This window comes from Lithobates pipiens, unplaced genomic scaffold (genome assembly GCF_037356315.1).
Source record: "Lithobates pipiens isolate NorthernLeopardFrog02 unplaced genomic scaffold, aLitPip1_a1.2 Scaffold_16, whole genome shotgun sequence".
Lineage (NCBI taxonomy): Eukaryota > Metazoa > Chordata > Amphibia > Anura > Ranidae > Lithobates > Lithobates pipiens.
In genome coordinates this window covers 383,044,375-383,068,374 of record NW_027507748.1, presented here as the reverse complement: position 1 = coordinate 383,068,374, position 24,000 = coordinate 383,044,375, and the positions used below count along the sequence as shown (strand labels likewise).

The following is a 24,000-nucleotide window of genomic DNA, read 5'->3' as shown; positions in this document are numbered from 1 at the left end:
CGCGTACACATGACCGGACTTTTCGAGGGACTAGGTCCGACAGACTTTCGATGGAGTTCTGACAGAGTTCTGACAGAGTTCTGACGGACTTTCCGAATGAACGGACTTGGCCACACACAATCACACCAAAGTCCGACGGCTCTTAACTGTCTCATTTACAGGCACTGCCACTGGTTTGGTACCAGGTTCCCCCCTCCTTAATTCTATGTCCAGGGGAAGTTGGGCTGTAGCTTCCCATAGATAGCTTGTTCCACGGCAGTGGTGTCATCTATTCCAGTGAGAGTTAATTTTTTTAGTTGGCATGATTTGCTATCTTGCCTTGGAGCGGGGCAGGGGGTCAGAGAAGCCAGCTGGTCTATCTCTGGAGGTCTGGGGGAGGGGCTACGCATGCTAGGAGTTGATTCATGTAAATGGAGCATGACATTTTTATTTCTGGTGTTAAGCTGTGCTCTGAGCACACTACGGTATGTCAGTCGTTAATTCTAAATCTGCTCAGTTCTCTTGCTGGATTTCTGAAATCTGTCAGCATCAGTCATTGTTCATGGCATTTCTGTCGTAGCTTTCGGGGTAGCATTCCTGTCACATTATTTCGTTCATAGCATTTCTTGTCACAGCATTTCAATCATAGCATTTCCTGTCACAGCATTTTGATTGTAACATTTCTGTCATAGCTTTTCGTTCGTAGAATTTCATTCGTAGCATTTCAATTCGTAACATTTTCTGTCGTAGCATTTCGTTCGTAGCTTTTCGTTCGTAGCATTTCCTGTCATAGCATGTCCTCTCGTAGCATTTCGTTGTTAGCATTTCTGTTAGCTAGTGCTTACATCTAGGATCTGTCACCTCTACAGATCCATATGGGCTGAGGTTTCCTTTTTAATGATTGTTGTCCCACAATCTTCTCACCCATATACCATACGTCATACATGCACGTTCACCATTACAACTTTACTATTACCCACCATGGTCTGTGGGTACCTTAACCCTGAGTGTTTATTTTTAATTACCTGTTTTGGTGCTGCAGGTTACTCGGGCTTGCTTACAGCATACACTAGGGTGGTGTTTGGCAGGTATGAAGGGGTGTTGTTTCGTGGGCTGATTGTCTGTTCTCATTTTCTCTAGTTTGCGTTTTCTCAGATCAGGGCATGTCGCGCGTTTTCGGAAGCGTCAAATTCGCATTCATTTCTCCAACACCGCATGGGGGTTCAGTGCATGGTGGCACCCCATCTTTAAGGGGTCAGAACATACCAAACTCATAGACGAGTTTCATCGCTGGGGTACCCCTTTCCTTGCCTCAGCTAGGGGGAGCAGTACTCTTCAGGTTATTATTCCCAAGTCTGTCCCAATCTCTTCCATCCACCAGTGCAGTACATGTTTCTGTGCATAATTCTTTAACTCAGATTCATGCGGTAGTTAATGCGCTCATAATATCCATGCTACAATTGCTAGACAGGATAGAGGGGGGATAGAGCTGAGGTGTCAGCTGCGCCCCCGGCTCCTGCTCTTCTCAGGACGCCTGCAGGTGATGTTAGAATTTCTTTACAGTGGCAGCTCCTTCACCTTCAGTGGGTCACCTTCAGTTTCCCTGGCCCACGGGGAGGTCTCGTGGTGCTCAAAACAAGGATCCCAGGCATGGCCACATGCTTGGCATGGCGTAATTTGTTCTGGCATTCGGTAGATTTTGTCTGTTCTGTCAGCCCTGGTAGGACGGTACAGCTAGATCCATACTTATATTAGGTGATGGACTTGGTGCACAAGCATGGCAGGTTCATTTTTCCCGGTTACCATTGGTGGCGGCCACTTGAGCATAATTCCAGGTGGTGACATCTGGGGGCAAATTTGACATTCAACTTTTTAGCAGGCATTTCACAAACTAGGAATCCCCTGTGTGTGCCAAGTGGCAATCAGCCAAGTGGCAATCAGCAATCTTGCCTCATCTTTCTCCCATCAGTCTTTTGGATGTAGTTACTGGGCTTCAGTTGTCAGTCATGCTTCTATTGTCAATGAGTTGTTGTAGGCCAGAAGTTTCCAAGGGGTTTGTGATTTGTCTGGTTCTTCCTCCACCTTTCTGCTTGGAGAGTCAGGCCCATTGGGATGGTCAGTGGCTATTTTTTAACCAATATTTGTCATTTTGTGACTTGACTGCTCCTCTTTCATATACATATTCCTAGCGTCAGTTCCTCATTCCCTCTGTAGAACCTTTGTAGTGTATTCGTCTGTGGGTCTGGCTGTCCAGCACATTCTACAGTTAGGCAGGGGTTCTTGACTATCCAAGCTGATATTACAATGCATTTAAACTACTTCCTATCAGTCCTGCCCTCTGGCAAGTTTGCGCATACTTTGTAATTGTTTGTTATTGGCCCAATAAAAGCAACTGTATTTTTCTTTTCAGATGGTTGGCCACAGCCTATTAAAGGATATCGGGGACCTTTCTCGTAATGTTCTTCATGCAGGTGGACATGGCCAGGCCTGTCTTTCAAGTTTCACGTCCTGGGTCAGTTTCATCAGTAGCAATTACAGTGGCGCAGCCAGAGTTTCTCGATTTAATATCAAGTAGAACTGGTGGGGCAAGCCGGTTCCTCCTTGCACGCTGTTGGTCATGGATCAGGCACATCCTGGTCACAGGTGATCGATCTGGCTATGGTTCTTTGTCCAGAATATTCCGAGGGCTTCTACCAAGGGTTGGAAGATTTTGTAGGTTCATGTCTCTGGCTTTCGCTGCATATTGCCTCTACAATTTGGCCGAATCTGCAAACGCTATCAAGTATCTATCAGGTGGCCAGCATTTCAGGCCCCTACAAACTCCTGACTATCTGTCCATTTTTGAAGCTTACCCTCTCTAAGCCATGTTAAGGGGTATTCAGAGAAGTCAGGGAAGTCTTTTGGCAGGGCTACCAGTTACCGCCCAGGTTTTCGTGGTGTTTCAGACTTCCTGTCTCCTACCCTTGGAGCATATCCCAGTTAGTTCTTTAGGCAGTTCCCTTTTACTACTCTTACAACTTCCCAATAATTCAAATAGATGGACAACCCAGGGGTTTGTGGTAATTTTACTGTACCATAGCACCGGTATCAGATTAAAGTATATGTCCTTCTCTGCAACTATTCCTCTGGTCAGCTCTTTTCTTCCTTTCCCCATGCATCCTCTTACTACAAACCGTTCGTTCTTACATATTCATTTAGGGTATGCCCTCTTTTAGGCATACTGAACAGCTAGGCCAAGGCACCTCAGGTCTTGGTAGTTAGGGTTATCGCATTTCCAAGTGAAGACTCTGACTACATGTTAGAAGGCTGGCCGGAGGCTAGCCTGAATTTGTAGAAGGAGTCTGAGGGCTATATATCCCTCTTCCTCCTCTATCTGATCCTTTGTCTGCTAATTTTTGGGTTCCCATCCACCCAGGTCTTGGTAGTTAGGGTTATCGCATTGCCAAGTGAAGACTCTGACTACAAATTAACAAACTTTTCCTATGATCACCATGATAAAAATCACTTGAGGACCTTGGGCATAGGAGATATGCCCTAAAAACTTAAACACTCCCTGCTGCTCTCCCTGCTGGTTGATCCAATTTTACCATTTATACATTCAATGTGGAATGGGAAATCCTTCCCGCTGTAGTAGTGTACTCTACCAGCAAGGAGCCTTCTCCACCAACAGAATACAATTTTAAGTGTTGCTGGATATAGTCTGTGGCACTGATTGTTTGAGGAAAAACATGACAGACTGATTGTACACAAGTCACTCGATACATCTATTTGTGAACAGCCAGCCTGCTCATACATGAATCAAACAATGGCTGGTACATGCTGCTGAATTTCAATCCATGTATGGCTGGCTTTAGTGTCATTATAAACAGGATACATTATAATGTAAATTGTACGCATTTTCATTTACAGTAACACTAGTTATTTTAAAATGAAACACAAAATTTGAAAAAAAATAGTTTTTTTATTTTTTAGATTTAGATATTACAGTATGTTTTGTCTATTGATTGAATACATTTTTGCAAGAAAATATCACAAAAGCTGAGCTCTGGGCACAAACACTTTCATTTAAATATAATCCTCAATAGACACAAAGGATATAAATACAATTTATATGCACCAAACACCTTTGCAAGCCTAGATATTACCGTGTAAAAGTAGCTGTGACATCATCATGTCCCCATCAACATGGGGACAAGGTGCTCTTTAAAAAGATTTTGGCTGGGGCTTCCCCATAAAACCCATACCAGACCCAAAAGGCATGGCATGGACTGGGGTGGTCCCCACATTGTTTTTATTTTTTTTATTTTTCTATTGCCGTTATTGTTATTGTATTATTATTACAGATGCACCACTTTACAGGCAGACTAAGAGCACCCCCCCCCCCCCCCCCGGCACTATATTTAAAGGAATTTTTCATTTGCATTGTTGCACTTTAAGCATCATTAAAATCACTGCTCCTGAAAAACATTATTTTTTTTTAAATGTTTTGCATTGATACATGTCTCCCAAGGCAGTACCCAGACCCCATACCCTTTTTATGGCCAATTACTTGCATATAAGCCTTAAATATGGGGACTTTTGATTTTTCATGTTTGGGTCCCATAGACTTTAATAGAGTTCACCATATGGGTCAGAACTTTTTCTCTGCTCGGAGTTCTCTACTAGTAAAGCCTTAGATTTTAAAGCCATGATGTATCCCTTAGGCCGCGTACACACGGGCGGACTGTTCGCCCAACTTTGTTCGTCAAACAATTCGACAAACAGTCCGCTCAAAATTTGCATGAACGGACTTGACCACACACGATGAACGAACAATCCGCTGAAAGCGTGCGCGATGACGTGAACGGCACGTATGACGGGACGAGAAATACGACGTCCAATACACTGCAATGCAACCTTCGCCGTGTAAATCCTTTCTGAGCATGCGCGAAACTTAGTTTGTCGAACAAGCCTACACACGAGCGGACTGTCCGCTGAAACCAAGTTTCAGCGGACTGTCTTATGGAAATTCCGAAAAACTTTGTTCGTCAGACTGTCCGCTGAAACTGTCCGCTGAAGCCCACACACCAGCGGACTGTCCGCTGAAACACTGTTCAGCGGACAAAGTTGGGCGAACAGTCTGCCCGTGTGTACGCGGCCTTAGGCTTCAATGACACATCTGTTTTTGCAGATGTTCACTTCCCTGAAATTGTACTGGCTGACACAGAGGAGTCGGATCACGTGTTCAGACCAGATCGAATTATGGTCGGAAAAAGCTCTGATGGTTTTCCCGACGGAATTCCGACGGGATATCTCTCAAGCTGTGTTGCATACACACGGTCACACCAAATTCTGACCATCAAGAACGTGGTGAAATACAGCACATACAATGGGACTAGAAAAAGGAAACTCAATACCCAATAGCCAATAGCTTCCATAGCATAGTTGAATCTGAGCATGTGTGAGTTTTTGCACATTGGAATTGCATACACACTATAAGAATTTCCGATAGAAAGTTTTTCCATCTGGAAAATTGAGAACATGCTCTCAAATTTTTCCTGGCGGGAATTCGGACAGCTAAATTCCGATGGAGCATACACACGGTGGCATTTTCCGATGAAAAGCTCTCATCGGTCTTTTGTTGGCCAAAATTCCGACCGTGTGTACGCGGCATTACACAGGTTAGTTAGCATAGGTGTTATGCAGGTGAAAAGGGAGTTTAAGTAGTGTAAAGAAGACTTACAGTTCAGTTCCTGATCGTCTTTTAGGATCTGAGACTGCAAGATGTAGCGTGGTCCTTGAGCCTCTAATAAAGCTCCAATTTGTAAATGCCGCCTAAATAATAATAGTGCCCATACTGGCAAGTAATGGAATCTTATTTGACAGTGTAAGAGCAGTAGGCAGTGCTTACAAGGTCAGGGAATATCAGACTCCTTTAGAAATATTATTATCAATAGAAACACTGACAATAGAAACTTTGCTGGCTCATAAAGGTAATAGCAGGCAACTTTTGGTTTCTGCCTACTGGTAGAGCTTTGATAATGAAATACAGTTTCATAATTCCCAGAGTCCAGCTTTATTGTAGAAATCAACAAAACGTCCTAAAGATTTTAAGTTATATCTTACATCTGTTATAAATAATCCAATTCCATAATCCACAGGGATTTGATTGGCTAAGCCAACAATCCATCAAATGTAAACCTGTGATCTACTTGTTTAGGCAAATTACAGGCATACCCCACTTTTAACTACATAATGGGGTTTATTTACTAAAGCTGGAAAGTGCAAAATCAGGCTCATGTCTGCATAGAAACCAATGAGCTTTCAGGTTTTATTACCAAAGTTTAATTGAACAAGCTGGGGTTAGAAGCTCGTTGGTTTCTATGTAGAAGTGAGCCTGGTTTTGCACATGGGCGTCCGCAGGTAGGGGCAAGGGGGGTCAAGTGCCCCCCCCCTGGAATCAGGGATGAGATCTTAAATTCAACACAATAACATCCCTATCGGGGTGCGGGCAGCCCACACCCATGTGGAACCCGCCAGTGGGGTGACACCATCAAGGTTCTGCCAAGCCCCCCTATCAGTGTAGCGTGACTGCGGGCTCTTTTCCATGCTCAGTCCAGCAGAGAACTCGGCAGCGGTGCTATCAGGTTTACCCCGTCACCCCCTCCTTTCTCCTGTCAGGGAGAAGAGACGACGGCTCTCACCAGGTTCCTCGCCCAGCTTCCTTCCCGCTCTGTTCCTTCCCTATTGGCCATAACTGTTCCTGCCCGCTCTGTTCCTTCCCTATTGGCCATAACTGAGGGCCAATCAAAAGAGACTAGGAGAGGAGAGAATCATAGGGCATGTAGTCCCAAAGATTGGTGGCCCCATTTTCCACAGGGAGGAGGATACAGCTTGATCGAGAGATTGAGAGACTGTAGCCTGGGAAAAAAGCTGAGGGAGAGGGTGCTACAGGAAAAAGAACAAGGATTGTGCTGGGCAGAAGCCAGAGAGAGAGAGCCACGCTGCCCAGTGCCACCAGAGAGAGAACTACATTGCCCCATGCCACCAGAGAGAGCCATGCTGTCCAGCACCACCAGAGAGAGCCATGCTGCCCAGCACCACCAGAGAGAGAAAGACTGAGTCACTGCCAGGGTACATACATGCTACACTACTGACCAGAGTCGCCCCCGTGGCGCGTGAGCGATCTTCCAGCCGGAGGGATCACTGGTGTTGTTTCGCTGGGTCTGGTAAGAGGGCCTGTTGGCAATTATCCATTACCTATCCTAGGGATTGTACTAAGTCTGCAGTCTCTGACCATGATAATCTGATAATGACATTGTCGAAAATGGGGCGGCGCATGGGTGACCCTAAAATTATGCCCCCCTTGAAAAAGTTCTGCGGACGCCCATGGTTTTGCACCTTATAGCTTTAGTAAATAAACCCCATTGTGTACTTAAAAGTGGGGTATGCCTATATATACATTTGATGACCAGCTATAAGAAAACAGGTAAAAGAATCCACTCAAGTTTCCTCCTATCTGTCAGCAGGTGTTTACCCGTCATATAATAATGACAATTCACATTGGGGTTAATTTACTGAAGGCAAATAGGCTGTGTACTTTTCAAAGTACAGTTGCACTCTGCAAGTGCAGTTGCTCCAGAGCTTAGTAAATGAGGTAAAGCTTCACTCTTCAAAGAATACCCAATCACGTGCAATGAAAATAAAGAAAATGTCATTTTTGCTTGCACTTGATTGGATGATAAAAGTCAGCAGAGCTTCTGCTTATTTACTAAGCTCTGGAGCAACTGTTCTCGCAGAGTGCAAAGTGCACATTCTATTTGTCTTTAGTAGATCAACTCCGTAGCCTTATGGATGCACTCCTGACATAATTGTCCAAGGTGGGAAAGGGACCTAGGCTCTGGAATGACATGGTGGCAGAAGGCATACTCACCATGTATTAGTACAATACTATATAAATCTCTGGTTTGGGTAAATTAGAGTGTTACTAAACTCACAATACTCACTGTGGAACCTAAGGGGTTAAACCTCCACATTGTGTAAAAAGGCTGTTTGATCCTGTCTTCTCTTAACCCAAGGGGGGTTAAGAGAAGACAGGATCAAACAGCCTTTTTACACAATGTGGAGGTTTCATTCATTCATCATTTCCACTGTCCCAATTCATCTCCTGATAAGACAGAGCCTCTGCAGTCACTCTGCACATTCTCAGTTTGGTGTTTATTGCTAGGGATTTTTTTTTTTCCTGGGAGTATGCATGTTATCGGCACAGGGCCAATTAGCATTATGCAGACAGTTGATCAGGGATCATGCAGCCTCATAGGACAGTCAGAATTAAATGAAAACTCCTCGTACAAGCGGTAACCAGACACTGATAAATGTCACAAGACTGCTATATACTGCTGATAAGAAAAGGCATTTAGCAGTTTATATTTACTAAAATAATTGCTTTTACATGTTATGTGTACTGTGGGAGACCAGATATAGTGAATGTGGGGTCCTCAGTTTAGTAACACTTTAACTTGTCACTACAGGAAGTCCTCGAGTTACAAACATCCGACTTGCGAATGACCCCTACCTACGAACGGGAGGCTGCGTGGCTACTTTTCGGGCACATTCGACAGAACCTTTTCAACGGCAGGCACATTGGACAGAACCCTTTCAACGGTGGGCACATTCGACAGAACCTTTTTGAAGGCAGGCACATTGGACGGAACATCGGAAAACTATGTATCTGCCGTTCTGCGCATGCATGGCCACTTTTCGACCACGGGCACATTCCATGGAACATTGAAAAATGACTTATCTGCCGTTCTGCGCAAGCTGTTCTGACTTATGAACATATTTGACTAAAAGTGGAAGTAAACTCCCCTATCTTTTTCAGCCAAGGAAGCTGCCATCTTTGCCTCTGTTTAATCTTCAACTGCTATGGTGCTGCACATGTGATTCGTTATGACACCAGCCATTGGATGGTTTGATAGTTTGGCTGAGAGCACAGCCAATGTGCAGTTAGCATTCCCGGCATGCCTTTTTTTTTTTAACTGTTTAAATCGATGGGTTTACTTCCACTTTAAGAACAAACCTACAGTCCCTAGCCCGTTTGTAACTCGAGGACTGCCTGTAATTGTAAATAATACCCTTTTGTTCCTTGGCCAGCAATCAATATATTATTTTACATCTATGTAGCAAGCAACTACTTTTTCAGCGCTGCGTTTCTCTTTTATGATGATGATTGTTGAATTGCATTTTATAATGTGTTGAAAACTCAATTGAATTGACGTATGTTAATGTGAACCTGTTACATACCTGGCCATATAAATGGAGCATATGAGGAAAAATTGCATAAGTAGAGTTTACTTTCTTTAAAACCCAAATGACAAAAAATCTCTTCATCCAGAGGTAGGAAAATGATGGTTTATTAAATTTTTCTTGTGAAATATACAGCATTAACAGGCAAACCTTAGACCCCTTTCAAACTGAGGCACTTTACAGGTGCTAAACATAGCGCCTGTAAACTGCCTCTTCTGCAGCCCCAGTGTGAAAGCCCGAGTGCTTTCACACCGGGGTGGTGTGCTTGCAGGACAGGAAAAAAAAGTCCTGCAAGCAGCTTCTTTGGGGTGGTGCGTGAGCTCTTCCATGCCCCTGCCATTGAAATGAATGGGCACTGCTTTCAAAGAGATTTGAAAGCACTGCTAAGCAGGTGCTTTTAACCCCTTTTTAATCCCTTCTGGGGGGTTTAAAGCTCCCCGCTATAACAGCGATAAAGCACTGCTAAAACTAGCAGCACCGTTCCAGTGTGAAAAGGGTCTAAATGTAATTCTTTACTAACTCCAGAGCCCTTTTTGTATCTATAGCCATTGTTTTTAGTTTTGCAAAGAGTGGAGAAGGTTCATATGGAAAATCAAGATGGTAGACCAATCATTTGATTTTTGTATAGTTAGTGTGCTTACTACAACAGTCGATTTCCATGATTAAAAACTTATGAACATGTTGGAAAAACATTTTTTAATAAACCATAGATTTTCATGGTCAAGCATTTAAAAAAAAAAAACATGTGAAATGTGCATGTTTGATTCAATTGATTGGGTGTTTAAATATACTGTTTGACGTATTCTTATTGTCCACTTTATATTTTAGGGCCTGAAGCCAATGGATCACAATGGACTGGCAGACCCATATGTAAAATTACATTTACTTCCTGGTGCTAGTAAGGTGAGTTCACATTCACAAATTCTACTGTTTGTTCTCATATGTTAATAATAACATTATGCTGATATTATAATAGTTTCTCTTCTGTCTCTAGAGAACACTGATCACTTTGATGATAAATATTCATATTTAAAATTAGTAGAAATGTAATTGTTTCAGGGTACCTACCTGCAAACAGACAATATAAGCCAGGGGTGTCCGACCTTTTGACCTTCATGGGTCAAATGGAAAAAAGAGGAATTGCCTTAGGTCACATATAAAATACACTAACAATAAGGATAGCCAATGAGCAGAAAAAGTCGGGCAGATCACAAGTAAACAATCACTGATGAAGATAATGTACCTGTCTGAGTATCAAAACTTATTTATTTGTTATTAATTATAAAAGTAAGAGGGCAACATACAACTAGTGCAATACTTGTCACTGTTTTTGATAAGCAATATCTGCTTTGATGGATGTAGTTGCAATTCTCAATGAATTCCTAAGGTGCTCATCAGATATTTTGATTTCAATTTTGTCCTTTGTGTGCTTTATCCTTGAAAATAGTTGCTCACAAATAGACAACCATGTGTGATTTGTTTTGTTATGAAAATTCTAATAACAATAATAATGAATTTCAATGAATCTGAAGTAAATTATAACTAAACAAATTAGAAAATGAATTTGAATTTGAAAAATATTTTGAATTTGAATAAATACAGTAAGGTATAAAAGTGAAATAAGATGAAGATTCCTAAGTAGGCTGCTTTATAGAATTGAGTAGAATAAAACAGAATAGAATAGAATACAATGTAATTGAATAAAACATAATAGAACAAAATAGAATAAAACTGAATAGAGCAGAAAATAAAATAATAGAATAGAATAGAAAAGAAAATAATAGAAAAGAAAATTACAGTATAGCATAGAAAATAACTGAATAGAAACTAAAAAATAGATCAAATATAGCCATCTTCCGAAATTCAAATTTCTAATTTCTGATCAATTTTAAAATAATGAATATAAGCAACGAATCAGAATATATGAAACTAATTCTGAAAATGAATCATTCTAACATAATGAGTGTGATGAAAGAAAATAATTTATTTAACAAAAGAATATTAACTGAAACTAAAGATATCTTTCTGTAATGCACATCTCTACTTATAAATATAGGTGCTGCTGAAAACTGATTAAATGAATAAGGCATAATTATGAAGAGTGGGATATTTTAATTTGGGAACATAAAAAGTATAAAAGCCCAGTAAAGAGACACTGACAAATTTTTCTTTGCTAAGTGAAAATGCATTTTTAAAAAAAATATTTGTAAAATAAATCAAACCTGTTAAGTTTCAATTTTGTGTAAGACCGCATTCATAGCCCGTGGGCCTCTGGTTGCACACCCCCGTCATAAGCAATCAAAATAATACTGCACAATAGTAATGAATAAAATCAAAAACTCAGTCTTATGAAAAATCCAATACTGATAGCCGCACTCCTGTCAATGGTTAAAAAACATGACCGGCTTTCATATGTTAACTATATGAGAATTGATAGCTGACACCTTGTGATTTAAAAGTCTCTTTAGAAGGTAGTGAACCTTATTGATGTTGAATATCATTGCAGGGATAGTCAATCATGCAAAAGAAAAACTCCACATAGGGATCCTGTTCATCCACAGTTATTAGTATAAAAACATTCCCTGAAAAAGCACTAAAATTATCAATAATATCCAAGCATTGTAATATAACAAAGCGTTATCACCGGTCAGTAGGAGAATGCACCATCTATCATGCTGGATCAATGGAAGAAGAGAATGTGCCCCAAGGGACTTTGTGGGTGGGGTTAAGGATAAAGTCAGTACAGAAAGTATATAAAAAATAAAAATTGTATTGGTACATTGTAATAATAAAACAAAAAATACAAGAAAAAACAGCAAATTATATGCAGAGACTCTCATAAGGTGTACATGGAAGAAGCCAAAGATTCTAAATAATCAACGCAATCCTCTCTGTCCGTGACATGCGCAGTTCACTTCTGGTTGCTGTATGGTCACATACTGACCTCCCTGGAGGTTGTTTATTCCAAGTGCAGATTTATTTATACATATTTTAATTATATGACTGCAATGTATATACAATTATGTTAATTGCATACAGTTATAAAAATACAATACTAATCATAATAGTAGTCCATTGAAAACAATGAATTATACTATTAGGGTGTTACGATATATCAGTCACCCTCTGATGTTATGTGGAGTAAAACGGAATAAAACAGAAGTGGTGAAGAATTCACCTTTATACATATCATTCCTGATAATACAATTTGAGGGCGTGCTGAAAAAAGTTAGAAATAGCAAAAAATAAGCAAAAATCTTGTGGGGTTCCCGCTGGTGCTCCTGGCTCCTTCTCTTCTCTGAGTGCCCCCATAGCAAGTTGTTGAAACTACGGTTATCCTTCAAGCATTTTGTATTAGCTACAACTTTACATATTGTTGCTATAACTATTACCAACTATCTTAGCTGACAAAAATAGGCTGTGATTAAACTGTACATTTTCTAATTAACGTGTAAGTAAATTCCTGTCTAATTAAAGTGCATCATTATGATTTTGAAAAGTAATTACAAACCGCTCTTCCCTAATCACCTGTCTGTATGCGCTTACTAACTAGACCCCATCCAGTTATATTTATGAAACATTCATTTTGACGCTATAACAAGATGTAGTAAATACATTGCAATTCCTATCCCCAAGAACATTACAAATAAAGATTAAATTCATGTAAAAAATCATCTTTGTGTAAAAAAATAATGCCCAGGATTGTAGTAAGTCAGGAATAAGGACATTCTCAGTGTTCTAGGAGGGCTTCAAATATTATATTGTAATCACAAGACAGAAACGTGAAAGTTCATTTTGAAATGCGAATGTACACTGTGATTAGTAAACAAAGTAACATTGTGTTCACTGTGATTACCCAATCATGTGCAAGAAAAATTAAAAATGTATGTGTGTTGTGCTGTTCTAAAATGTCCATGTGTTGTTGTCCACTCGCTATGTGTTTTGGGGTGCCACTCAAAAGGAATGCATCACAATACCACAATGCACCATGTTTTGCTGCATCATGGTAATTTGCTGTCTAGGGCTAAGAAATAATTAGAAAAAAAGTGAACATCCAGGTAAAGGACAGTTCTGAGTTTTACAATAAGCCAAGTCTCTGCATAATAACAAAACAATGTGAGATTAAATCTGGATTACACTGGCATCTACATTTACAAGCACAAAGTCACATTTTTTAACAGAACGTTTATATATATATATATATATATATATATATATATATATATATATATATACACATATATATATAAATTACATATATTTGCTTACTCCTGTTATTTATTTCAAAGCCTAAAAAATGGTCTGTTGGATTGATTCATAAACATGCACGGGGGGGGGGGGGGGGGGGGGTAGGGGGTTCAATTAGCTTAAATGTTGTGTCCTTTATGTCAATTTTTAAAGTTTGTCTTTTTTATTAAAGCATGTAAAGGTTTTTCATCCAACTTTATTCCTTCTATTAAAATTATGAACTTTTTCTTATTGAAAGGAACAGCAAATGGTAACAGTAATTTTTATATAACTATAAATGCAACAGACAAATTGGTGAACTTCAAAGGCAATTTTAGAAATAAATAAATAAATAAATAAATTGCTTTGGAATAGTATGTACGTTCTCCTATTCATGGTTATTAATTTCAGGCCTTTTTTTTCTATTTTCTTCAAATGTTTTATCAGAGTTTTAGCTTCAAGCAAGTGTGGATTTTGTAGCAATTTTTTTTAGGTAATTTCTTACAGTATTTCTAGAAATCATGTTACCACAGAACAGAATGAAGGAATGTGCATTGTAAAGATGTCAAAAATACAAAACGTATCCTTGGAATTCAACACTGTTGGTGATAGATCTGCTCTAAGTCTTGTGTATCCATCCAATTGCTTGGATTGATTTTATGTTCAAAGCTGAACTCCAGACAAACCACTAAATACACAGATGGAATACATATAAGGGCGTTTTACCTGCCAAAGGATTTGTATTTTTGTCCATTCTTTCCAGGGATAAATGGCTCTGCTACACAGTACAGCCAGCCTGGAGACTTGAATTTTCTCTGCTGCAGAGTAGTAATACAACGAGGTTTGGCCCCTGCCACCAGCCTGCAACTGGACAGTAAAAGGAGAAGAAAATGAAATGTGAAATGTGACAATGCACTATAGCTATTAAATAAGGTAACACTGTGCTCACTGTGAATGCCCAATCATGTGCAAGGAACAATTTAAAAAAAAGTCTTTGCACATTATTGAACCTTATTTTTGCACATTTTTTGCACCTTGTTTACTAAGCTCTGTGAGCATTCACTTTGGAAAGTAAGCATTCAATTTGCTGATTAAACAATCTGTACTTTTTCAGTAAAGTAAACCCTATATTTGGTATGCAAGTATGCAGTTACATTTATACTGATTGCAAGCCAGAAGAAGGCAGGGACACTTGTCCAAGTGGTTTTGTCTGAAGTGCCTCAAGATTGCTTTCATGTTTATACTGGTTCACATGTGTTTTATTTCAGAGACAAAAGCCAAAAAAAAACACTCAGTTGAAGAAACCAGAATCATAACCGTGTAAGGAAATGCACATATACATTTATTAGAGATAAACAAATGTCTTAAAGCTATTGTAAACCACGGATGATCAAAAAAAAAAAAAAAAAACCTGCAAGGCAATTGCATAATATGGTGGAATGCATCGCATACTAGCACATTATGAAATGGTCACCTTGGAACGAAGCCCTCAAGTCAACGCTGAGAGGGCTGCCATGTTCCCCCTGTTTTCTTTCAGGTTCACAAGCTCTGGCTTTGTGATTGGCCAGAGCTGCAATGCCCTCAGTTCCAGGGGGGAAGCTCTGAAGTTCCAACAATTTATGCTGGAAATTCAGAGCATATGCTCCAGTGATGTCACTGGCTGTATGCAGGGTCAATATCTCCTAAATGGTGCACGTTTAGGAGATATTCATTTTACCTACAGGTAAGCTTTATTATAGGATTACCTGTAGATAAAAATAACCAAGCAAGGTTTACAACCACTTTAACCACCTCAATAGAAGACACTTACACCCCCTTCCTGCCCAAGCCATTTTTCAGCTTTCAGCGCTGTCACACTTTGAATGACAATTGCATAGTCATGCTACACTGTAACCATGTGAAATTTTTATCATTTTATTCACACAATTAGAGCTTTCTTTTGTTGGTATTTAGTCACTCCTGGGTTTTTAATTTTTTCCTTAAAAAAAAAAAGACCAAAAGTTTTGAAAAAAAAAAGATATTTCTTTGTTTCTATCAGTACATTTTGTAAATAAGTAATTTTTCTCCTTCACTGATGGGCACTGATGAGGCAGCACTGATGGGCGCTGATGAAGCAGCACAGATGGGCACTGATGAGATGGCACTTATGGGCACTGATGAGGTGGCCCTTATGGGCACTGATATGTGGCATTTATGAGCACTGATAAGCAGCACTGATGGGTGGCACTGGTGGGCACTAGGCACAGATAGGCGGCACTGGTGGGCACAGATAGGCAGCACTTGTGGGCACAGATAGGCAACATGGATAGGTACACTGATGGGCATTTATGGGCAGCAGTGATGAGCATTGATGAGCACCAGTGATGGGCATTGATGGGCAGCACTGATAGCCATCATTGACTGGCATCACTGATGGCCACTGATTGCTGACACTTGTGGGCACAGATTGGTGCCAGTTGGGGGCACTGGTTGGCAATGATTGCTGGCAGTAGCATTGCTGCCATTGCTGGCAGTTAATTGTAATCAGGGCACTGATGATCAGTGCCCTGATTACATCCCTAGATGTACTCTGTGCGGAAATGCCACTGACCGGCTTTCCTCTCCTCACACTCTGTCAGTGTGAGGTAAGGAGTGCCGATTACCGGCATCTCCACGCTTACATGTTACATGTCTGTGATTGGACACAGCCGATCACATGATTAAAGAGCCACAGCCATGGCTCTTTACACAGATCGGAGTCACGCTGTGTCCTAGCAACACGGTGCAGCCACAATTGGCGCATGAGAGCGGTCATTCGGGAGGGCTGTCATATGACGTCCACCCAGAAAGTGAGCCGCTCCGCCCAGCCGGTGGGTGGGAAGTGGTAGAAAGTTAAGTGCACTTTAAAACAAAGTACGTTTATCATTTTTGCCCCTTTTCCCTGACCTAATTGATCCCCTCTTCCCCCTCCACAGAGGCATAGATACAGAGACCCATTTCCAAGGACCTCCAGGGATTGTTTACAGCCAATGCTTCAAGTCCTTTCTTTCCCAGCCAAGAGAAGAGATAAACGAACCCCGAAGACATCTATGGGGCTGCAATATGCATACGTGGCTAGGAGAGACAGGACTTGTGGCACTGGATGCCAACCAATACTGAAGGCCATGGGCCTCAGATCTCCATAATGATTTTTTGAAGGAGTAGGGTGGGTTAATTCAGGTCAGGACAAATGCATTACAGCCTGGGCTTTCTTTTGGCGGTATTTAATATCCACTGTTTTTTTTGTTTTGTTTTTACTATAAAGAGGGAAAAAGACCAAACGTTAAAAATATAATGTTAACCTTAATTCCTGTTACAAAACTTAAAAAACATACCAGGAAAGTACAATCAAAAAAAAAAGGCCCCTTTTTGGAAAGTAGACAAGCCAAAGAAATCTAATTTTCTGCCACAAATTTTTGGAAATGAAGAAACATGCTAATATTGAGTGGGTTAAGACATAGAGCTAAGTAGTGGTGCATAAGATATAGGTCATATATAGATTGATCAGGGGCTGAAGGGATAAATGTACAGGTCACATACTGGGGGGGGGAATGAAGGAGTGCTGGTACTGGATTTCACTGTTTCTGGTACTGTACGACACTGGTACTATTTCACACCGGTTTGGTGATTTTCCTCTTGCATACTGAAAGTGAAAGCCATCTGCTAACCGCAGCCATTGCTTACATTGTGTGATGTTGTTATTGGTCACAGCGATCAGCTGGTACGGAGCCACTATCATTGGCTCTGTACCTCCTTTCCTTTATTTGCACTGTCCATTGGACAGTGCGATCACAGTAATTTGCTTGTGCATGCTAGAGCACATGCATGAGCACACAGAAAAAAAACATTGTCTCATCCTAAGAAGGTTGCAGACCATCCATTCTGTTACATTCTGTGTTATTAGAACACATACTGTACCTGCATACACTGGTGAACATTCCCTTGCAAAGTGAACTAGAGGTCGACCGATATGGGTTTTTCTCTTTTCGATGCAGATATTTAGAAATATCGGCATCAGCATCGATGGCCGATATATGATGACGATTTTTTTGGGCCGATATGTTAGGCCAATTTTTTTCCCCCTTCATCTCATAAAATCTAACAGACATCTTTCACACTGGGGCGTTTTTCAGACGCTTTTGGGCTAAAAATAGCACCTGTAAAGTGCCTGAAAAACGGCTCCCCTGCAGTCTGTGTGAAAGCCCTAGTGCTTTCACACTGAGGTGATGAGCTGGCAGGACATTAAAAAAAGTCCTGCAAGCAGCAACTTTGAAGCAGTGTATACCGCTCCTCCACCACTCCTGCCCATTGAAATGAATGGGCACCGCTGCCAAAGCGCCTGGAATGCGATTTCGCAGTGGCGCTTCACAGGCGCATTTAACCCCTTCCTCGACCGCTAGCAGCCAAATAGCGCCGCTAAAATGACGGTAAAGCGCCGTTAAAATCAGCAGCATTTTACCGTTAACGCCTACCGGCTCCAGTGTGAAAGCAGCCTTAAGTAATAAGTGACACAGAAAATTTCTTACATTTAAACATTTATTAAACAAAACAAACCTCCAATCAGTTCACTTGTATGTATAATTTAGATTAAAAAAAAACGATATATTAAATATTAAATACAGAAAAACGGGTAATCAAAACTTTTTGGTTGAAAAAAAAAAATGGGCTAACTTTACTGTTTTAGTTTTTTTTTTAAATCATTAGTGTATTTTTTCCCAAAAAATTGCGTTTGAAAGGCCTCTTCGCAAATACAGTGTCACATAAAATATTGCAACAACCGCTATTTTATTCCATAGGGTCTCTGCTAAGAAATATATATATAATTCTTGGGGGTTCTAAGTGATTTTCTAGTAGAAAATACAGGATTTTTACTTGTAAGCAACAAGTGTCAGAAAAGATTTAGTCTTTAAATGGTTAAACTGAGAACTCCTACACATGAAGTTCAGTCCATTGATAACTATAAACATTGTATCTCTTTGGTCTTTTCTTGGCAGACCGCCCAGAGAGGAGACAAAGTCATTCCACTGAAGCCTTCAGGCAACTTGCATTGACTTCTATTGCAGAAGTCATTTGAAAGTCACGCTGAAGATATAATCAGCCTTTTTTATCAGCACAATCGGGCGATGCCGATTAATTAAAAAACTTAAAATATTCACCGATATATCGGTCGACCCTTTCAGTGAACAGTTCATCTGCCTTTAGTAAATCAACCCCAATACATCTGTTTTTGCAGTGGAATCACTAGTCTACTCAAATAAAAAGAATTTTTTTTTGAACACATGCATCCCTTGAAGTGATTCTGTCACTAAAACTAGTGAACAAATGATATTGTGCAACTGGCTGTGTAGCAATACTGTCCTCCAGTGTAGTCATTCAGATTGCCGGGATAGATAACTCCCCATAGTGTAGTATCGTTTAAAAGGTTTACTTACAAGAAACAACTTATTTATGTATACCGCCGGCATCACTTCCGGTGTTACGTCATGCCCATGTGACCTTGATGATATCAGTATAGGCGCTCGTGGATGATATACACATTTTATATTTCTAAAAAGTGAGGAAATAAGTTGTTTCTTGTAAATAAACCTTTTAAACAATACTACGCTATGGGGAGTCTCTTTTATATATGCACATAATACGGATGACACCAGGAGGAAACCCCAGGACCACCATAGAGGAGAGATCATTACCATAGAGACCCTCAGGCCAGGCAGACCAATAGAGGACCCCTAGAGGTGAGTGGAGGCACACGGAACACCAGATAAAGATACCAACACATGCTGTTACCTTACAGCAGTGAGGCTAGGAATCACATAGGTGTCACATCATTTGAAAGAACAGAAACCATTTATTTACCCACCCTGAACAGTGAAGGGATACACTAGATAGCACCACAGCAGAGTTTCAAGCACTGAGCACTTTAAAGAGTGTTTATTTTGTGACTGTATATGTATGCAATACCTAATTTTAATATTTGCACAAGTTTTTGTTTACACAATTTTCTGAATTGATGCCTGGCTAGAATTGATATGTTTACTGGGTGGCACATAAATAATTTTTGCATTCTGTTTGTCTTCGATCCTTTTCTATTGTTTTTTATTGATTTATATTAAACACATTTATTCATATTACACATCACATAGTTTCTAACAGCGCAACGCCAATACCACATTCAATATAACTTTCTTTAGCCACAGATTAGCTAATCAGTGTTTGTGGCAGTTAACTATACTGCACACTTAAATGATAGCACGCGAGAGTACTCATTTACAAATAATGTACCATTTAACACTGCTAAAAAAAATCTTAATTTTGCCTATTCCATTGACTTCAATTCATTTCTCCGAAAGACAAATTTCACTAAAATGTCCCACAAAATGCCAAAACTGTCGGTTTTTCTTATCCCTTGCCACTAGAGATTGGGGCTAACTTCAAGTTCATTTTATGAGCAGATGGGGTGCTCATCATCTACACTGGACTGCACCTGTGTTCCTGTGATGTCACTGTAAATAGCACTGCTACATTCTGTTGTGGATCCTTGAACCTTCCCCCAGACATTTTAATTTGTTAAAATAATCAGAACCCTTTATTCTTTTTTTTTTCCTGTGTAACATTTTGAATTTGCTGTCTATGTATTAAATATTGTTTACCTTGTTTCTATTGTCTCCTAATCTGACACCTTTGTATAAAGAAACAAAGTCTTTCCACAAAAAATTCCTTTGTCGCTGTTTAGAAGAATGCGTGTTAGCTCAATTGGCAAGCAACAGCTTTTTTATTAAAACCATGAAGTTTTGATTTCTATCCGTTAATTCATAGCAGAAAACTTTTATTTATCGATCTAATCAAAACTCATTAAATTGAGAAGTGTCAACGCTGGCAGCTATGTGAGTACCTCATGCAGCTGAAGTAGAAATTGCTCCACAGTTAGGCAGTTCCTGCAGCTCTGGTTTAATTAAAGCTTCAGCTGAATTCATATGGTTGCTCCCTCTGGTTGTGAAATCGTTCTTCTTCATGAAAACAGTTGGCTGGTGCTTATATTCGGTTAAGGCATGATTTGTGCTGTCATTTTCTCTAGCATTCTGAAAACTCAAAGAATGACAAATGGGAACACTAAGGCCTTAGGAAATGCATTGATCCTCCAATTATGAGGATATATCCCCTTACAGAGAGTTTTTCCTATACAAATATGTTTTACAATTTGGTATTTTCTGCTCTTACACTGAATTATTGCCGTTGATTTCATCAACTATGCTTCAACAATATGTAATCTTCACAATTACTAAAGTAAGCCAGCAGATGGCAGACATTCCAAGGACTTCTTCATCAACAATTAAGCGTAGTCAATTGTCTCTGCTTTGCTTGAGGAAAAGGAAATTTCTTACTGAATTCAATAAGAATAGCTCCTTATTGTGCTGTAGCTTACAGGGAAACTATGATCAGTTTTTTAGTTGATGTAGTAAAGGAGTAAAGACTGTTCACTTAGCAAAGTGAATGATGGTAAATAAGGTGAATACCCAAGTACATGTCAAAGAAATTTAAAAAAAGGATTTATTTTCTAACACATGGTTGCTAGATTGTGTATAGGCAATTATTTCCCAAGCTCAGTCAACATTCTTTTTGCAAAGTTAACATTTTATGTTCCTTTATAAAAGCAACCCCACTGTGTTTGTTGTGATTAGGGATGATATTCTGGTTTGGTCCAAACCCTCACTTGGAAGTTGGCAAACAGTCAAACTAAAACAGCCAAACCTCCGGCTGCAACAGGAGGGGATGATAGCTTTCTGTTTGGGCTGTCTGTTAGGGAGCCAACAGCCAAGGGCGCAAACCAAATCTGGACTTCAAATTAGTGGGAACTGAAGGGTTTTCAGCTTGGACTGCATTTAACCTTTGAGTCTAGTATACCTGTAGCTTTTTAAAGTATAAGTATAATATATATGTGAAGCAAAGTTCTTCTAGTTCTTCTTTGGAATGACCTTTACTCTGAAAAGCTCTACAGGTGCATTTATATATATGTAGCACTGACCCCCGAAGGAGCGGTTGGTTTGATTGGACTTTCCATTACCTTCTTAACCTTGTGTGCGTCTAGGGGTTTCCCGAGGTAGATGGCCCAAAGAATTGCAAAAACTGACACTGGATCCACTTCTGGGATATTTATTTGAAAAGTAATAAACAAAACAGTCTCTCAATGAAGGGTAGAGGGTTAGGTAGGAAGTTCAGGTACTCTTGGAACTGCAAAAGATAGGAAGTCTCTCACTATAGAAATCCAGAGAATTACCGTTCACAACTGGATTCTCACAGCTACTGGATAGACCTCCTCTCACTAGGCCTGGCACCTGATAGAGTGTTTAAGCAAAGCAAGGTCTCTGCCACAGACCTGGATGTAGAACACTTGAACAAAGTCTCTGCCACAGACTTGGATGTAGAACACTTGTGAATAAAGTCTCTGCCACAGACTTGAAAATAGAAAACTTGAACAAAGTCTCTGCCACAGACTTGAATGTAACTGAGGGACGTAGATACATTTAGAGAGCTATCATACAGTACCAGTATCTCGTAGCTGGTACGGCAATACCGTATAAGTGTAGATTCACTTAGTGTCCTTCAACTGAGCCTCCAAGGTTCCTTCTGAGAAGCCAGCCTTATATGTGGCCTTCTCCCGAAGAGTCCTCCCCTGAGGCAAAAGAAACAGTCCTAGTAGTTTTTTCACTAGTAGAACCCTGGATCCCGGGATCCGGCAAAGTCAGCACTTTCCCCTGCTCGTCTACTGTGGTAATAAAGTAGACCACATTGTCTCTTCCTGGTTAACAAATCACAACTTTGTCCGCGTAAATGTGCCTCCCAAAGCTCCAGTGTTGGAGACAACTGGTAAATCTCTCATACATGTCAGGGGCACATACTTTCTTCCTAAAGGTTTTTGGAACTTTGAGGTAGTCCCAAACATCACTAGCATACCAGTCTTCACGATTTTTCTCAGCCACCTCCATAATCTCCTTGGGCACATAAGGAAACTCCAGTCCATACTCTGTTGCCATCCGCTTGTTAAGCAGCTGCTGGGACCATGCAAGCCTAGGCAGAGCTCTAGCACTTCCATCCCTGGGAGGCACACAGGAGTTTGGAGACTTGCGAACCAGGGCAAAAGAGGTTTTCTTTGGCTCAAGCAAATTTACAGGTTTTGGTAAAGTCAAGTCTATGGTGGTCAGGGTTCCCACCCGAGGCTATACACTCCCCAAATTAAGAGCCAGCCAGCCGGAGATACCGCAAGTTGCGGCCACATCATCCGCATTGGCCCATAACATCTCCTGTGACATGGTCTCAAAAAGATCATCATCTCCTGCATCGGAGAGAGAATCTAGCTCTGAATCTCCCAACTCTTCTGCCGGTAGATAATTAGACACAGTCCCGCCCAACACAGTGGCCCCAGATTTCTCACCAGTAGTGTTGGCAGACTTCCCCCGGAACTATCTCCCTCCATCCGGTTCAGGTGAACTCCGAAATGGTCCTCGACTGCGGCCGCAGGAGACCTTGACCTGGCCCACTTTCTCTAGAGCAGGCATGGTGGTTGTGGTGACGGTGGATGAAGCGGTGTCCATGACATCCGGAGTAGTTCCTCCGGCAACAGTAGTAGCATCTCCCTCTGGGATGCTGGCAGCAGCAGACAACGTAGTGGTTGCAGGTCTCACCATAGGAGTATAGACAATGGACTCCACCGTGGCAACGCCCGTGGCTCAGTCCATGTGGTAGGCCCTCGGTGGTGCGATGTGTTGCTCCACCTTGAATAGTTCTTCTCCACACCGGAGACAGCGAACGAACGGCCGAGGACTTGTGGCCAGTCATTTACACTTTCCACAAAGCATCCCAAGGGCCTCAATGTCTTCCGACATGTACAGGATAAAATGCCTCTGAGGTGCCAGGCAAATTCCCGTATCAGTTACCACAGTCCCAGGGAGTCTCACACTCGGGGTTCCCACGGAAGGCATGCATTAGTCCCATGGTGGACGACGCTTCATGAACTCGAAACATATTCACTTCTCTTGCTTCCGCAATAAGACACAACCTCCTTCTTCTCTCTCCTATGATACTCTCACACGGTACCTTGTGTAGGGAAAAGAAACAGGCAAGGCTCCTCCCACTGGTTTCTCTGGTCATGTAACTCGCGGGCCTTTTCCAGCTCCACCCACAGTTCCCAAAATTCTCCCTATAAATAACTGTCTGCAGAGTCCCACCTTACAGCAGTGGCCACAGAGCGCCACCCTACGGCAGAGCCCACAGAGTGCCATCCTACAGCAGAGCCCACTGAGTACCACCTTATGGCAGAGCCCAAAGGCTGCCACCTTCCATCAGAGTCCCCTTACACAAACCTTTTTACCTTAGTGCTTGGTTTGGTAGGCAGCTGTCTTGGAGCCAGCAGCAGAAAAGAGAACTGCTGCAGTTGGCCTCAGATCGGGCAGTGGGGCATGTGAATAAAAGCCATTCGTGATGTGTGCCATGATG

At 41.0% G+C, this 24,000-nt stretch overlaps 1 protein-coding gene across 3 annotated transcripts in view; it reads left to right on the top strand.

Annotated features, from left to right (window-relative positions):
* Positions 1 to 24,000, top strand: part of DOC2B (double C2 domain beta) — an 824,332-nt gene that overhangs the window by 401,423 nt on the left and 398,909 nt on the right. For all 3 annotated transcript variants that reach the window (XR_013274551.1, XM_077482237.1, XM_077482236.1), the window contains one exon: positions 10,093 to 10,167. Coding sequence is in view for 2 of the 3 variants with exons in the window: in XM_077482237.1 (XP_077338363.1) it covers positions 10,093 to 10,167 (75 nt within the window). In the remaining variant the exon portion in view is untranslated. The remainder of the gene's footprint in view (positions 1 to 10,092; positions 10,168 to 24,000) is intronic.